Source organism: Lycorma delicatula, chromosome 1, assembly GCF_047948215.1.
Source record: "Lycorma delicatula isolate Av1 chromosome 1, ASM4794821v1, whole genome shotgun sequence".
Lineage (NCBI taxonomy): Eukaryota > Metazoa > Arthropoda > Insecta > Hemiptera > Fulgoridae > Lycorma > Lycorma delicatula.
In genome coordinates, this window is record NC_134455.1 from 323,215,878 (window position 1) to 323,234,752 (window position 18,875).

The 18,875-nt window shown below is 32.3% G+C and overlaps 1 protein-coding gene across 3 annotated transcripts in view; it reads left to right on the forward strand.

The window, feature by feature from the left end:
- SMC6 (Structural maintenance of chromosomes 6) overlaps positions 1-18,875 on the forward strand; it is a 138,251-nt gene that overhangs the window by 111,915 nt on the left and 7,461 nt on the right. The window contains exons 15-18 of one of the 3 annotated variants that reach the window (XM_075382018.1): positions 2,361-2,551; positions 6,477-6,648; positions 13,335-13,448; positions 18,036-18,242. In XM_075382018.1, the coding sequence (XP_075238133.1) occupies positions 2,361-2,551; positions 6,477-6,648; positions 13,335-13,448; positions 18,036-18,242 (684 nt within the window). The other 2 variants (XM_075382019.1, XM_075382020.1) reach the window with 2 other exon arrangements.

The following is an 18,875-nucleotide window of genomic DNA, read 5'->3' on the forward strand; positions in this document are numbered from 1 at the left end:
AGTGAATGAAAAAGCTTTACTTGCCTCTTACACTTACAAAGTTTCAAATAAAATAGCCAGACATAAAAAGTCTCACACCATTTGGTGAAAGCTTATTTTGCCAACTGCAATTGAGATTGTAGAAACTACATTTGGAGATAATTTTGCCAAACAAATGCGGTCCATACCTCTATCAAATGATACTATTGCTCATCAAATTGGTGATATAGCTGAAGATGTTCCAGCTTTTCAGGAAATTGTGTCAAATTGTTCTCAATTCAGCTTGATGAGGCAACAGATAGCAATAAAGATGCTTATTTCATTACCTATGTTTAATTTTGTGATGGAATGTCAGCAGAAAAACTACTTTTCTACAAACCAATAGAACTCAAGGTAACAGCACTCGTATTATTTGCTATCTTAAATGATTTTATAAACGAGGCAAACATGGAGCGGAAAAATTGCATTGGAATGTACACCAGCAGTGCTTGTTCAATGTCTGAAAGATTCCAAAGTATACAAGCACTTGTGAGACAAAAATCTTCTCAGTGTGTCTGGACACATTGCATGATCCACAGAGAAGCTCTAGCTTTCAAAGAAATGTCCTGGTCTGAATATTGTGCTAATGATGGTTGTAACTGGTAGTACATTATATGAAAATGAGACCCCTAAAATCAAGAACCTTTTCTGCAGTTTGTAAAGACATGGGTGTAGTACATTCATTGTTACTGTTTTATTGTGAGGCAAGATGTTTGTCACGTAGGAAATTTTTGCAATGTGTTTAATTAATTAAGAGATGATATCGCCATTGTTCTAGAAGAGGAAAATCGATCGGAAGCTGAAAAGTTTCAAGATGGTTTATTTTTTATGGACTTAAGATAGTCAAATATGGTCAACATATTTGAGAATGAATCTTCAACTCCACGGAGCAAATACACATATGTTGGTTATGAGTGATATAAAGTTAATGATTTTTGTAGAAAATTGGAATTGTGGAGTAGAAATTTAAAGCAAACAACCTAGAAATGTTTGCAAATGTGGATAGATGTGTTACAAGGCTGAAGAACAACATGTGAAAGTTGTTTTTGTAACCACTGAAAATCATTTAGCCATACTGGCAAAGAATTTTAATAAGTATTTTCTTGTTGATGACAACTTGGTAGCAAGTTACAAGTGTGTTAGGGATCATTTCAAAATACTCTTCATATTTTGAATACTCATTCCAAAATACTCCTCTTGCAGTTGAGAACTGCCAAAGAAGAAATATCCATAGACTTCACGGCAAGTGGTGAAATCAAAAGACAATTTAGTAATAAATTAGTCTTTCAGTTTTGGGCACGGGTGGATGAAGAGTTTTCTGCACCGAAAACAAGAGCATTTTGTATACTATTACCATTTTCAACATCCTACCTTTGCAAAACTGGATTTTCTGTGGGGGCTGCTTTGAAGACAAAATATAGATCTCAGCTAAATATAGAAAAAGAACTCGTATTGCCTATTTCTAATATTATATCCTTCAAGAACCTTGCTCTGCAAGACAGGCCCAAGGGAGTCACTAATAATTATTAAACTTGTTTTTAATGTGGTATTGATAAGTTAATTATTAATGCAGTATATTGTGCAGTACTGATACAATCCTATTTATTAGTGTATTATATCAGTGTAAATGTGTATTTTATTATTAATTATATCAGAATGTATTTTTTTTTGCTTTCCTTTAAATAAATTTTTCTTATAATATTTTCTTTTTGATATGCTCGCACCCTCTATTTAGTGTTATCACACACCCCTAGGGGGTGTGCCCTACAGACTGAGAAACGTTGCTTTACATTATCTGTTTTTTTTTTGTTTTTTTTTTTATATGGTATCACTAGACTGAATTCTGTTTTGTGAAATTAATGATACTGATTATTATGCCTGTGATGATCCCTGTGATGAATAGAGTTAAAGGTGTCACTTTTTGGTATGAGTATTTTTTATGTTTCATTGCTGTTAATTATCTCTTGGCTTAGCGTGGTAATATGTAACAGTATTTTTGAAGAAGAAGGCAACATAAAACCATACCACACCTTACTTTCTAGTAAAAAGTGGTATGGTATTCCTGCTATTCTCAGCTTCACTGAACCATTTTTGGAATAATTTTTTCAGTTAGTGATATTACTTATTATAATTACCAGCTTATATCTACTGCCTTATACTTACATATGTCTTTCCCCACATTTTTGTCATATCAGAAGCTTTTTCTTAGTCAACAGTATTAAGTGATTCTTCCAATAGTGACATAAACTTCCCTTTATTTATCTGGGATTATCATTTGTATGTCTACTAATTCGTTTTTCTGTTTAAATGTAATTAGCCTTATGAGTTCTTGAATCTTACAGGAAGAAATTCTCAATCATAAAAATTACTTAAAAAAATCACATCAAAATAAGGCTGAATTGAAGAAGCAGGCTAATGATAGGAAACATCATATTAAAGAACTTCAGAAAAAATTGAATGAATCCAATGAAGAATGTAATCGGCTCAAACTTAAAACTAATAATGATAATATTGGAAAGCCAGGAACTGAACGGTAAGTGATGGACAACTTCTAAAAGTAGAGTTTTTAAGCAATGATTTTTTTTTTTATTTATGAATACTCATTGTCTCACTTTTAAAATCAGTCATTGTTGGATAGTTTACTAATCCTAGAACAATTAAAACTAGAATGGAGAGCCCACCAATTATTTTCAGTGTAAACAAATTGTATGAATTATTCAAAATAATTGTAATTAGATTTTAATTTTGTTTCAGATGTCAGAAAGGTTTTTGGCAAATCTGAAAATAAAGAAGATTATTAAAGTATTGTTGATATTTGACAATACTCTAATTCATCCTTTCTCTATTTTTCTAATTAGTGCCAATAGAAAAATTAAAAGTTCTCATCTCTCAGAACTTCTCTCATTCGATCAGGATCAGGGAGTCATTCTCAACTGTGAACATCTTCACAAAAATAAACAACTGCATGAATGACTGATATTTTTTAAGCAAGTAGACGATGTAGAATGAGGAAGTAGACAATAAGGATAAATAGGTTTTAAAAAAATAAAGGAGTGTAATATTAGCGGTGCCTACGTATGACTGAACAAACAGCTAAAATGAGATAAAATTATCATCATTATGCAGAGTGAGGAATAAGATTTTGTACAATAAAAAGATGTCAAGATTTGAATATGATAGATTATATCTATTAGTGGTTGGGTGCTGAGGAAGGAGATTCTGGCTAACATATCTTAACTGAGAAAGAGGTTATCAATGAAATGTTTATACACAGAAGTGGGAAGTACTAGAATTCAATCCAACTTTCATATTTCAAGTTATGGAACCTTTTGATTTGGATGCACTAGTCTTTGTATTTTCATGTAGTGTAACATTACACAGTACTGTAGATTTGGTATTTACATTATTCAGTTATGTTGAAATTTCTTTATGAGATTATGGCTAATAAATGTAAAATTCTTTCTGTTAAAGAAAGAAAATTAAAATTATTCAGCGACTAGAAGAGGAAAATAAGCAAGTTTATGTTTATCGTAATTTTAATTTGGCTTCTGCAGTAGGAACAATATGGAACTACAAAGAAAATTTATTTAAAGTCTCACCAAAGGTAACAATATTTGTAAAACAAATTTATGTATATAATTATCTATGTGAAACATTTTTCAGTAGTTTCAACAGTAGCAAAATTCACACTTTCCGGTTAGTGGCACAATAATCAAAACTTAAACTTGAATAGCTGAATCTCTGAAAGGTTTGATATTAAAAATTTTAAATGTTCTGATAGCTGATAAAATGGGACTTTTTAAAATGCCTGTAGGGGTAGCACGTTAAAGTTTAAAGCTAATGTATGTAGAAAGATTTTTCAAAAAAAAAGTGTAACTGTTCTAGTGTGTGTAGCGCAGTATGATGTAAACTGAGAAACAACAGTTATTCAATATAGGCTGCGAAAAGCCTAGATGTTATATTTGTTTTTTTTATAACAAGATTACCGTAGTATAACCTTTGAGTAGAAAAATAACATTGTTACCTTTGAAGTACTGAAACATATCCCTCTAGATGATAGCTAAAATCTTCAAAGAAAAAAGTAAGAGTAGGATAGTGAATTAAAAAATAAAAATTTAGCGATTGATAATTATGCAGTTCATCCGGACATCTTAGAACTCGCACAAATTAAAACTGTTTTTTTACCAGTCATCATTAAAAGAGTGCTGTGACCATTCAACCAGAGTTACCAAATGTCTTAAGGACAATTGCAGATTCTACTATGTCTTATTGAAGAAAGGGAGAATAATGAAATAACATTTAATCTGTATCATGCCATCCAAAGGCTTACGATGAGTTAGGATCAACTGCCAATATTGTCAGTTTTACTGACAGTTATGTTGTTCAAAGCATTTATTTACAGATAATTAACGCCATTTATAAAGATTCAATTTCAAAACAAATTAATAATAAATAGAAACAAAATAACACACCTTACATTGTACACCATCCCCTCTCAGTAGGATATTAAATCACTGTGTGGATTTAAATTAATTTAAGAATAAGTTATTTTTAAAAAAATAAATTTTTGATTCTAACTAAAATTTCAATTTATGGATTATTTGAATCACTAGGACAAAATACAACTAAAAGGATTGAAATCCGCATGATCTGAAATCCATGGTCTCACAATATGTTTCATGTGATTTCCACTTCTTAGTACCATAATCAACATATTAAATACAGCTACATCTTTAATACAATGTGCTACTAATGACACATGTTATTTCCAACTTGGTAGAGAAACATCTCATTTTTATTACTATATTAAAGCAGTATAATTGGCTGTGAAGAACTAAAATCAAATTAATTACAAATAGTAAAAAATTGTATGAAAGAAAAATAAGAAGTTTTTAATTATGGAATAAAAAATGTATGATTGCATTTTAATTTCAAAGTTCTGTAATTTTTTTGTTTTTTCTTACAATTTAATTCTGATGAATCCTATATTATTATTATTTACTTGTAAATGATATTTACAAGTAAAGTAAAGAGGTTATGGTTTATTGTGAGTTATAATTGTATTATGAGATCAGAGCTGTATGTTTGTTATCCTATTGATGTGTACAGTATGCATTTACCAAAGACAACTATTAAAACTTAAGAATTTTGTAACATATTCAGGATGATTCAAAATAAAGTGAAATAATTTGGGAACTGATTCTAGAGCTTGAAATAAGAAAAAATGTTCATACTAACTAACATGCTGGAAAATGCTTTGTTATAAAGTTATGGCTAGCAAAAAATTTCACCTGAATTTCTCTTGGTAAAATGAAGTTATACTGAAATTTTTAAGGTGTTATATAAGGTGTAAACTTGATAGTTCCTTATGTTTCTTGACCTGAAAAATTGAATAAAATAGGTTCTACAGAACTGTATCTTCTTCAGTTTTCATGATATCCAATGTAAAACAGAAAAATGTTTTTTGTTTACAAAAAACATGGTTTTTTTTAGGGTTGAACTACATATAACTAACTAACAAATAACCTTATTAAATGATTAGTAAATGGGTAGATTTTATTATCAAAACTTGGAAAAGAATTTAATTCTGAGAAAATTGATGCAATAGTTATGAAAAAAAATTGCTATTATTAAAAACAAACAGAAAAATGTTATGAATTTGTTTAAATAAAAACAGTTATTTTTATTACTATAAATTAGACCTTTGAAAAAATTAAAATACTTACTTTAAAAAAAATACTCACTGTAGTTTATAATGTATTAATTTACAATAAATATCTGAAAATTTCACCTTTGACATGGATGCTCTTTTCAATTCATTTCATTATATTTTCTGTTGCCAACCTAATAATATCTTTTGTGTCCTTTGATGAGGGCAGCAGAATTGAGAATGCTAGTGATCAGTTCATCACATGTGTCTATTTTTTACTTTTATAATTAGCATTTCATCCACTTTCCCCCTCTGCTTTTATAACACCTTAAAAATTTCAGTATGACCTCATTTGATCAGGGACACTGGAATCCAGGTGAAATCTTTTGTTAGCTACAACTCTGTATTAATGCATTTTTGAACATATGTTTGTATGAATCTTTTTCCTTATTTTAAGCTGTAGAATCGGTTCCCAAATTTATTCCCTTTCATCCTTAATCACTGTATATTAAATTAATTGGGTTTGTTCATTTGCATTTCTCTTTACTTCTCTATCCTGACTGTTAAGCAGTGTTATACAAGATGTTTCTGGTTTTTTTTTTGAAACCATAATTTAAAAAAAAGATTGGATTCAGTTAACTGTTTTACTGTAACCAGAAAGTAATTACTTCTGGTATTTCTGATCATGTGCAGTAACATAGCCTTAATTGATGTCTTTGTGATAAGCATATATGTTAATATTTACCAATTGTATCTATATTCAAGTCTTATTTATTTTTTTGTAACAATTTTTAATTTAATTATTTAGAAGTTTGGAAATCATAAATGATGAGCTAAATAAAATAAATAATCATATTAAAGCTTTTAAAACTGAGCTGGGTCCTGCCGGTGCCAAGCAGATCGATGATAATTACAAATTAAAAAATCAGTTATACAAAGATAAAGAGGCGAAAATTGAAGAACTTGACAGTTGTATAGAGGTAAAGTTATCTTTTTTAACTTTGATAATTTTTTCCATCTGTTAAGATGCTGTTTTTTTTTTTTTTACTTTTAAGCAAAAGTAAAAAAAAAATCTGTTAAATTTTGTACTCTTCAGCATTTTCTAATTAATAAAGAATCATTGAGAAACCTGATTATATATCTGCAAGAAATTCCAGCAATGGGGTTTTGAAATTCTATTGCAGGTTACAGCATGTTTGTATTGTCCTGCAAATATAATTATGTTATCTTGGGATGCTCTGTGTACAGTAACCTTTCTTGTAATGCTATAATTTATTTAATAAAACTGTTGTGTGATTTATTCAAGTTCTTTATTAAAAATTTCAGTATGAATGAAATTCATCGACACAAAATAACTTTAGTATGGATGAATAATTAATTTTTATCTCTGTGGCTCCCTGAAACCTTGTATTTAATAAATATCTTTTCATACTTGCTAAAAGAAAAATTTATATGGTTTTTTAATACTGAATTGCATAATTGCCCAAACTAAATGAAATTTCTAGCTAATAGTATTATTATATTTTAATGATGATAATTTTGTATATGTATATGATTTTGCATATTTGTACTAGAGGAGCTATCATCTTAAATCTTGTATTGACTGCCACTGGTTGCTTACAGAAAATGCTGAAAAAATAATAATCTTTGGAAACAAGGCCTTTTTTTAACAATGGATAGATTAAAATGCAAAACTTTGGTCATGTGATGGGTATTCCTTTGTTGCTGCTATTCATATCATTATTCCTCTCAACATATCTATAGATTTTAAAAGTAATCTAACATACTGTCCATTTTTATTGATTATCAGTATTAATAAATAAATGAACTGCTTAGAATAGAACTCACCAATTTATGCCTTACCATCCAATTAGGTGATTTTTATCATCTTTAGTTTTGAAATTTAATTAGGTTGGATAGAAGGTATCAAATTTGCGTTCTTAAGGCATCAAAGTTATCATTTTATGAGTAGAAAGATAAAGATAGATTTCAACATAGAAATTTACAAGCAGAAATAGTAAACAAAAAATTGATTGGACCTAAGAATTTTGAAAATAGGCTGGTTGCTGTTATTTTCATGTCCTGAATCAGTTAATGAAGTTTCTTTTTCTACACTCTTTTTTTTTTCTTAAAAGTTATTAATATCAAATCTTAGTATGGCCTAGCTAAAATCTGTCACGTTTATCAAGAGGATAAGTAATGTCTAAATACCATTAATTTAATATTAATAACTGCAATCTTATAAACGATATTAAATGTAGAAATCTTGTTATTATTCATAAAAATTAAGGAAATATTATGTTTTTAATTTTTTTTAATTTTAAGTGTTACAATTTTTTCTGAAGTTAACCAATAATTTTTTGTTTAACAATATTAAAAATCATTTTCAGTACTGTACTTTAATACTGTGGGCGGGTGGCATCTCAGAATGCTATTATTAGGTGTCCAAAATTGATTACTTCATGTGTAAAAATGTGTTTTTTTTTTTAATGAAGGAAGTTGATCAAGGAAAAGCGAAAAAATATCAGAAAATCTTCCCAACTAAATTTTATTTAGATCGGTTTAGACATCTTTTAAAGAATGCACACTCAGCATTTTCATCAAGATCCATTCTGAACAAAGAACTCCATTCTGGTCCCAGAACACATTAGACATACACTTACTGTTGGAGAAGGTTCGCTTAAACTTCTTTGGTTTACTGGGAGAATGAGAATGCATCCACTGTTTGGATTGTTCTTTTGTTTATTCAGTTTCAAAATGGACCCATGTCTCGTCCCCTGTGACAATTTTGTTCAAAAAATCTTCTCCTTTATTGTGGTAGCACTGGAGAAACGTTAGGTAGGCATCCATTCTCATTGTTTTGTGATGGTTGGACAGCATCTTGGGAACCCATCTCGCACACAGTTTGCGGTACTGAAGTCTCTCACTCACAATGATGTAGAGAGCTGACCTTGAAATTTCAGGAAACAAATCACTCAATACAGAAATTGTGAACCGACGATTTTCTCGTATTGCCTCATCCACTCGCTCAATGAGATCATCGGTTGACACTCACTTCCTTCCCTGACCGCCTACATCATGAACATCTGTACATCCTGCTTTAAAGTTCCTGCACCATTGTCGCACTTTGCTGTCACTCATTGAAGTTTCACTGTACACATTACTTATTCATCAATGAATTTCAGCTGCATTACATCCTTCAGCCTGAAGAAATTGAATTACTGCACGCACTTCACAATTGGCAGTAGACATTCTTGTAGACATGTTTACGTGCTAGCTGCGTATTCAGAACTAAACAAAGTGACGCTGTGTGATTGAAGGCCATACTAGAGATGCTGCGCAACACATATGTGAAAAGGTTCATCCGATTTTTGCACGGGTTTTTATTTCACGACTGATTGGACCTTGAAAAAAATAACCCTCGTAATATCATTGCTACTGGTGGTTTTACAGGATTAAAAGTTTCTGGAAACATTTTTGTGTATAAAGTTCCATAATTTTGTTGTTTTTATTATGTCTGGCGTACACTTTCTATTCATTGTCTTAATATGGGTGAGTTGACATGAAAATCTGATAACTCATTGGAGGTATAATAGCGATCTTTTTGTGATATATTTTGTACTTCTGACTCGACTGACAGTTTTACAAAAACTTTTGGATTCTTTTTTCAAGAAGTAGCACATCTTTATCTGTCAGTATCCTGATGACTGTGTCATTTTTTTCCTGGCTTTTCTTTTACAAAAGCTTTGAGTCCATCTACTAAAAAACATCATTTCAACTGTTATAATGTTGACTCCAGCCACATAATTCTTTGGAGACATTAGTTAAAAAAAAAATCACTAAGAAGGAAATTCTCAATAGTTCAGTGGTGTGGTCATCAATTTTAGTAAATGTCAACAATTCATTAAGCCAATTTTGGCACATTGCCCCAACGTATATTTTCTTATAAAATTTTCTCTACAAGTTGTGTGCTTTCTGTATCATTGTTTAACTCATTGTTATTATAATGCCAAAAAAAAAGAATATATTTCTGTAATATCAATGTTGCTTACTGTTGCCGTATCATATTATGTTAAAGTATAGCATGATGCTCTTCTTTACTGTACTGGACAATAATATCAACAATATGATAGAATTGTTATAAAGGAAGAAGCTACATTTATAGATCTACCTTCATCTGTTACTCATTGTCATAACCTTTTATTTTGTTATCCTCTTTGTGTATGTGTAGCAGTACACTCATAAACTCCTACCTAATTTTTGCTTTGGCATGTAAATTCTCTTTATTTTTCTATCTGTAATTCATTTTCATCCCTAACCTCAGCATTGCTTTCTTTAGTTCATTTATCTTCTTTAAATTTGGCTTATTAATGGATGTACTAAGTCCATTTAATAGTAAGGAGATAATATCTCCTGTTATGTATAACTTGCCAGTTAATAACTTAACTAAGAGCTGGTAAGAAATGATAACTGAAAATATTACTGGATGAGATTGCAATAAAAAAAAGTATCTGATTAATATATACAATACTCTAAAAAAAGGTTCAAAAATACAAGTAAAAGATACTGAATGTAGAAACAAAATGATTAATACTCAAGACTTTTATTTAAAATAAGGTTAGTTTGTGGAATATAAATTATATGGGGAAGTGAGTCAGTATCTTCATGCTAGAGATTCATCCTGATGTTTCTTAATCCCAGGTAACATAAACCTCTCTAACTGGATTCTGGAACACAGAAATAGCAATTTAGAAAAATTAGCATTTTACAAAGTCAAATTTCATTTTTGGAAGCTGTAATGAAACCTGTAAAGACTAACAAGGTCTTATGTATTTGTTTTGAAGTTCATATGTATTTGTTTTGAAAGGGGAGCAGACATTTATGTTTCTTTAGAAAAATGTTTCCAAGACTTTTGCTATATTTGGGGTATTCCTTCATCAGATATTGTATTCTTATCAATATATTATTTATTTGATTGAGGAAGTAATTGTAGAACTAAGGCAAGGGAGTGATTGTTTATTTGTACTAGTGAGGTATTTGAAAGCTAAAAGAAATGCTTGCAGTGCAGAACATACCCATTAAGATGCTACCATTCTGCCAACCATTGTGGTGGGACAGCAGCATCTCAGCCTTTCATCCAGAGCTCCTGGGTTCAGATTTTGGTCAGGCATGATATTTTTCAAACGATGAACTTCCATATTCCCAGCACAAGCGTAAAGTTTATACAGTTAATTAGTAGTAAATTAATAGGCAAATTCATATCATTAAGTATAGAAAAGTTCAAATGTAGCTTTATCTGCCTTTTCATTGTCTATGATTTCCACATGGCTGGGTATTCTCTTGAAAGAGCATTCAGTTATGGAATTAAGATAGAGGACTAGATGAATTTTTAGCTACATATATGTCCTCAAAATGACATGAATAACCTGAGCCAAGAGTTGAAGTAATGTTTTGGAGTAGTATGTATGTGTATGTACGAGAGGTTATCTCTAAAGTAAAGACATTCATTGTAAAAAAATTTATTCGGAAAACTTTATAAATGTTTTTTTATTTCTCTTAAACTACATTCCTTATACTACTTTTCTTTATAATCACCACATGAATTAAGACATTTATTGTAGCGATACACCAGCTTCAATAAAACTTCATCGTATTCTTCTGTCGCCAGTCCATTTAGCCATTAACAGCACTTTTAAGTTCATCATTGCCCACAAATTGCTTACCACTCAAAAATTCTTTCAATTTCCCAAACGAATGGTAATCAGAAGGAGTTAAGTCTGGACTATATGTCTGGGTGATCATAAATTTCCCATCCAAATTTTCTCAGCAAATCACGTATCAGACCTGCAACATGTGAACATGCATTATCGTGCAGCAGGACGACACGTGTCAATCAGTCTTCCATGTTGCCGATTTTGAATGGCACACCGTAACTTCTTAGGTAGAGTTAATCAGCAGTATTAAAGTATCAGCAGTAGTAAATTAGCAGTATTAGTAGAATTAATCAGCAGTATGCCAAACCAATCCCAAAAAACTGTGGCCATCAGTTTGCGTCCAAATGGCTGTGGCTTCTTGACCTTTGTTGGTTTGGTTATTGATTGAGGATTGGGGATTCAGGATCCACTTGACTGCCGTTTTCTCACTTGATTGCATGTAATATGAAATCTGTAACAACTGAGTTAAGGAACTCATCACCTTTTTCTGTGTAGAGCATCAAATATTCCAAAGCAGATCCCATTCGCATTTTTTTGACACGTTCTGTTAAGACGTGCAGTATCCAAGGTGCACAAACCTTTCTGAAGCCTAAATGGTCATGAACAATGCAACCGATAACAGCTTGTGAAACATCAGGGAAAAGGGCCAGGTCGGAAATCATTGAGTAACAATCTTTTCTGATTTCATCATCAACGCGTTTCAACTAGTCCTCTGTGATTATCGAGGGCCTCCCTGAACGTTCTTCATCATGCACATTAATTTTGTTATCTCTAAACCTTTCACACCATTTTCAGACATTTCTTTCATTCATTACCATTCATTACATTATCACCATACACAGCAATCAACTGCCTATGAATTTCAGCCAGCTTAAAGTTTTGATGGTTTAAAAAATTTATGACTCCACGTATTTCACAGTCAGTGACAACATCGATTTTCCTATTCATCTTATAACATAATAATTCACACGTAATGAAAGATATTACAACGCGACAACTTACAGACAACATAGCAGTGTGTACATTACTAGCATGGCCATGAACGACACAGGTTCGCCAACCTCAAAGAGAAATTTCCCAGCAGTATTTACATTAACATACACACTAACTATATGGACTAACTTAAAGTTGACAGAATACTAATAATAACCTATTTATGCAATGAAGTGGTGTTTTTCAACTGAACAGTTTCTGCATGGAAGCAATGGATTACTTTGGAGGATTGTATAAAACAATTTTGAGTTGTCTAAAATGCTTCCAGGGATGCTGTATTTGCATTTTTTTGGATCACATTCAGTCTAAAAAGGATCACTGGAAGCATAAGCAGTCCTATATTGACTATTATTGACCTTCCAACCTGCTCTGATGACTTACGGCATTTAATCTACATAACAGGAGGTAGGAGCATTCTAATGCTAAGATGTGTTTGTCATGTGTAATTTTTTTGAACAGTTGACAGTTTGTAAAGGAGAGTTGAATAAAGTTGTAAGTAAGTTAAAGCAGGGTTCATTTCCTTAAATTTTGAGTTAATAGTACAGAGTTGAATCCAGAAAGCTTCCTTTGATTAACAAGTAGATTCGTGATAATGTATTCAAGACAATCATCAACAAATTATAAAGAATGTACAGTTAATGAGAAGTAATACGAGAGGTATGAGACATGTAAATAGTGAATAAAATGGGAATTGTGGGAGTAAATTAAAATGTTAAAATTGAATTTGTGAAAAAAAATGTTTATGCACCTGAACATTTTAGGCCTTTTGTATCGAATATGAAATACTTGTCATACTTGAAGTTACTTAACATTAGTTTTACACAGCAATTCATATATTAGTGTGGCTGAAGGTGCTTATAAACTTGGATGATTTTAATAAAAATCTACTGAAAAAAAGAAAATTTGTCTGATAATAATTGCTATTGATAATTATGTAATACTCTTCTTTTTTTTTTCAGAAAACATCACATGCAATAAATAATGACTTGCAAAATTACTCTAAAATCAGCAAGTTTCAGGCACGTTTGACAAAAATGGCATTTAAAAATTTGTTGAAAATTCGAAACTTAAGGGTAAGGTATTAATCAAGATAATATGGTTTTCATCACCAGTGTCATTGTGTTTAGTTTAGGGCATAAGTTCCAGATGTTTTCTAGCTTCTTACAGAATGGCCGTTTTTTCCCATTTACATTCATAACATTTCCTGTGATAGAGAAGTTGATAAGCATGAATTGGTTGTGGTAAAAGTATCTGATAATTTTACTGAATGAAACTATCTTGAGTGGTGTATACCTTTGTACACTTCTGGAGAGGTATTTTCATCTCTAAAGAAGTGTATGAACTTCTCAGATATATTTGTAATAGCTTGTGTTTGCGATTTTAAAATCTCTTTGATCTTATTTATCTCTTGTAATTTGCATCTGTCTCATATGGAGTGAAAAAGTTAACAAAAGTAAGTCTTAAGAATATTAAAAGATGTTTTAACCAATATCCCTCCTGAAAAAAAATTCAAGTGAACAGTAATAATAACATCTAAAAATTATAAACAACTCACTTTCTTGCTGTATAGAAATTTTTCTTTGTAAGGCTGTTTTGGTGCTGATTAAGCAATTCAGGGGAATTATTGACAGAAATGACTAGTAATTTCACTTAAAATTGTGTGTTCTACTTAGCTCCAAAATTGCGTTTTTAAAGATCATTCTCCACATAATTGTAAAGTCGTTTATCATTTTCATGACAACAAACAGTACGGATCCTGCAGTGAGCTGAAGAATCTTGCTTAAGTGTTATCTGATCAGGTCGTTTCACTTCAGCCACTATTTCAGAGCTGACGAAAATGAACAAGACGTCTTTAGTCGCAGTTAGTTAATCCAATCATGGGATCCCTCTAAAGGTCCCTGTCCCTAAAGTTTTACCTGTGCGGGCAGGAATAATCACAGCTGGCAGTAAGCCATCTGCTAAGCTCTATTAAGGGAGCCCCAACTACTAACCTCTCTGGGATGTCATTTACAACATCCCATTCATCTAAATCCTCTTCTCCATCACCTCATATACTGGAGTCCGAACCCTGAATTTGGAACCCTGGGCATTGGAATTCCTTACAATCAAAACTACAAAGAAGAAAAACCAGATCACATACAACTAATTTTTGTATATCTTCCTGAAATTCTGTATCTATAACTACCTCTAGTTATGAACATTATTCAGTGGAATGTTAGAGGTCTTCGGTCCTGCATTGAGAATATTAGAATATTGGTGTGCACATATGAATCGCTAATCATATGCATCGTTTACAACAAAATGAAATAACACTTAGAGGCTCTTTCTGTGAGAGATACAACTGTCTGACAGCAGAGAGAGTGGTGGATTTTCTGTTTTCATGCAGAATACGGTCAGCCCTCAGAGCTACAAGGATACCACTAGCTACTGTTATTCTTGTTGTTGCTATGACGGTCTCTATTCCCTTCAACTTGCATATCTGCAATTTGTATCTCTCACCAAACTCTGAGTTCAGTGCTCTAGAAGTGTCAAATCTCTTCATGCAAATCCCATGGCCATCATTAATAGTTGCTGTTGTCAATGCCCACCATATTTCCTGGGGCTCAACTTTCTGCTCCTCGAGGAAATGTGGTAAACAGAGTGAGACAAGACCTTTGTCTACTAAATGATGGGTTGCACACATACATGACGTTATCATCTGATTCATTGTCCAACATCGACCTCCATATGCTTGCCGAATTTATTCCCTTGTCTTAATTGGTCTGTTTGTGATGACTTTCATGGCAGTGTTCATAGGCCAATTATTATTGTTTTTAATGTCTACAATGAGGTGAGGAAAAGGCCACAGAGATGAATTGTTGTAAAGGCAGATTGGAACAGTTACCATAAAGTCTTCCCATCACAGTACGACGATGGCATGGGCGTCCTTGATCAGCTTTCCTCTTACATCCATGATACTTGAGGCTGCTACTAGATATATCCCACAAACGTTGGGAAACCCTAGACATCCTTCCGTTCCTTGGTGGAATGATGATTGCTGAAACATTATTAGAAAATGACGCCAGGCACTGCATAAAGTTAACCACAGGCCTACAGATGAACATCTAAATTTGTACCGTAAAGCTAGAGCGGTATGTTGTCTGGTATTCTTAGACACTAGCAGGAAGTCATGGAGGAAATACGTAGTAGACACCATTTCACACTCTACTCCCATGTCTACTGTACAGAAAAAGATCCATACGATTTGTGGGTCACCTTACCACTCTATTTTCGGGCTTCTTCATGAAAGAGAACTTTCATCATCATCTGCAGTGGCAACTACATTAGCAAGTACTTTCCGATCAGTGTTTCTCATTTCATCATATGGTAATGAATTTCAGAAGTACAAGATATAGATGTAAAGATTGTTGTTGAGCATTGGTGATTCAGTCAATGAATTAAATGCTCCATTTGCATTCAATGAGTTGTCACATGCACTTACAAACTAGCATGACACGTCCCCTGGACTTGATAATGTTTATCTCTGTATGCTGTCACACCTTCCTCAATTGGCATTACTACATCTGTTGAACAGTTATTTTGATTTATTCTCGACACAAGTCTTCCCACTCATCTGGTCAGAAGTCATTGTCATACTCGTACTTAAGCCTGATAACAACAAAGCAAGCCCCTCAAGCTACCCTGCTGCCTCCTTGACAAGCATCCTATGCAAGGTAATGGAGAGGATGGTGAACTGCAGACTTATGTGGTACTTGTAGAGACATGGCCTTTTATCTCCAGAACTGTGTGGTTTTCAACAAGGACAAAACTCCATTGATAATTTAGTGTTATTGGAAACAGCTATCCAAAACGCTTTCCTATACGCCAGCGCCTCATTGCCATCTTCTTTGATATCAGGAAGACATTCGACACAGCATGGCGATGTGTTATTCTAAACACCCTCAAAGAATGGGGAGTCAAGAGCAATATGCTTGCTTTTATTAGGGGGTTTCCTGAATGGTCAAACTTTCTTTCTCTCTCATTGGTCAAAGATTCTCTCTCATGTAGTGTCAACTTTGAAAATGGAGTAACTCAAGGAAGTGTATTAAGTGCCACCTTATTTTCTACAGACAGTATATATGACGGTTCACTACAGTGTAGTGACGGCTCACCACAGTGAGCCGTCACTTTGGGATAGACAGAGCCAGGTATTAGCATCTTATTTTACCCGCCTTAGGGGATAGCCAGATCACTTGGTTTTTGATGCAGTTTTTGGAAATACTTATTTTCCATGAACCTGTAGGTATTCATGCCTAACATTTACTGCACCTTCTATTTTTCCTATTTATCCATGTTCATATGTGAACAATCAATCTTATAAATTTTTTTTTTGACCTCACGAAATACAATAAAGAATCAGCACTGCCTATTTTCTTTCAGCAAGTGTTTCACCATATTCTCTCCAAGACAAACCCAGACACAATGATATACACAGATGGATCGAAACAGAACGATACTGTTGGATGCGGATTTAATGTTAATGATTGACCAAACCTATATGTTTGGTCTACCTGGTATTACAAATGTCCCTACTGTTGAACAAAATGCTATAAATAAGATTTTGAATATCATTAACCCTAAGTATTGTCATATCCTTATTTGTAGCGACTCTCCAAGCCTTAGAAAATTTTTATTCCAGGCATCCTGTCGTCACTGAAATCTACAATGCAATCGCCAAGTTGAACCATCACAACACAAGTGAGTTTCTGCTGGATCCCAAGCCACGTGAGGATTCTGGGTAATGAATGTGCAGATTCCGCTGCTAAAGACGCATGTAGTCAACCATCCTTCAGTACCCATGTTACTACATCCGACTATATTAATTGTGTAAAACTCACTCTTTGTGCAAAGTGGCAAGATGACTGGACAGCTACAGTAGATAACAAACTCCGGCACATTAAATGTTATGTGTTGCCACGGGACTCCTCATACAGGAAAATTCATCTTGAGGAAGTAGTCCTCTGCCTATTGCAGATAGGACATACAAGAGCTACTCACAGATATCTGATGTCAGCAGTAAACGCACCAGCATGCGATGCAACTGCCGCTTGACTGTATACCACATTCTTGTGGAATGCATGCATTATGTGGCCTAGCGTCGTAAATTTAAATTGCCCAGGAATTTTTGTCAAATTCTGGGCAATAATAAAGAAGTTTTTGATCAGGTGTTTTTGTTTCTCCAGTTTGCTAATTTTTTACATACTTTTTAATAGTGTTTTTGGATTTTTTTTACAGTATTTGTATGTTTTGTGTCTTAACATTTTAAGTTTTTTGTTTTGTGTTTGTTTTTAATATTTTAGTTTGTTTTAATTTTGTTTTGAAGTTTTTATTTTGTTTTAATTTTTGTAATTTAATTGGTTTTGTTTTTATATTTCATGTTTTGTTTTCTGAGCATTTTTATTTAATTTTTAATTGTGAATTTTCAAAATTTAGTTTTTTTAAAACATATACATCGTGTTTGGGTGATGATAATGTTGAAGCATTTTTTGCCAGAAAAAGCCAATAAAAAAAGAAAATCATTTTCATGAATTTGAAAATTTTATTTTATTTTCATTAACAATAGTTGTCATTAAGAGAATTTGTTCTTGTTATTTAGTAGTAACAGTATGTTTCAATTATAGGGAACACTGGAGTTTGATTTTGACAAGCAAATGCTTAATGTTATTGTGGAACCGAACATTGTAAGCACTAAGGACAGTGAAAAACGGCCAGAAATGAGTTCATTGTCTGGTGGTGAGAGAGTGTATACAACAACTGCTTTTATTCGAGCAATTTGGGATTCAATGTCAGCACCATTTTATGTTTTAGATGAGTTTGATGTTTTTACAGTAAGTTCCTTATTACTTGCATTTAAGTAAATTGTAACAAAATTTGTTGTTAAATATTTTTAATTTGGTGAATATTTCAGAACATTCAGTAAGGATTCTTTTCATTGATGGAAATCCCAGAATGTTGTCATGACTTATATTCATATGAATGAGTTAAAGAAATTTTTGTATAATTGTAGAGACAGGTAATTATATAACATCTGATTTTTTAATGAAAGTCAGGTGAATATAAGATTCCTTACCAGCTACATAGGCTCTTTCATTGCATTTGATTCCCATTGGATTAGGAACACAACAGAAACTGATAGTGTATCATGGTTGCTGAGAATAGAGATAGATACATGAATGCTCACAATTATTGAATTATTAGTAAATTTATAGACTGGGTGTAATTTATTTCCAGGTGATATTAATCACTTGTTGCTGAACACCAAGTGAAATATCTGATTTCTTAAAATTATTTTGTTGAATGTGGTTAACAAATAGCATTAATGAACTCTCTCATACAGAATGACCTACATTTTAGTGACTTTACAATGACATCGATCAGTTAATATTAAGTAAGTAAAATGTATGTATATTTAAATTTTGCTATCTCTCTGAACTCAAAACAAGAAATATAATGAAAGACCT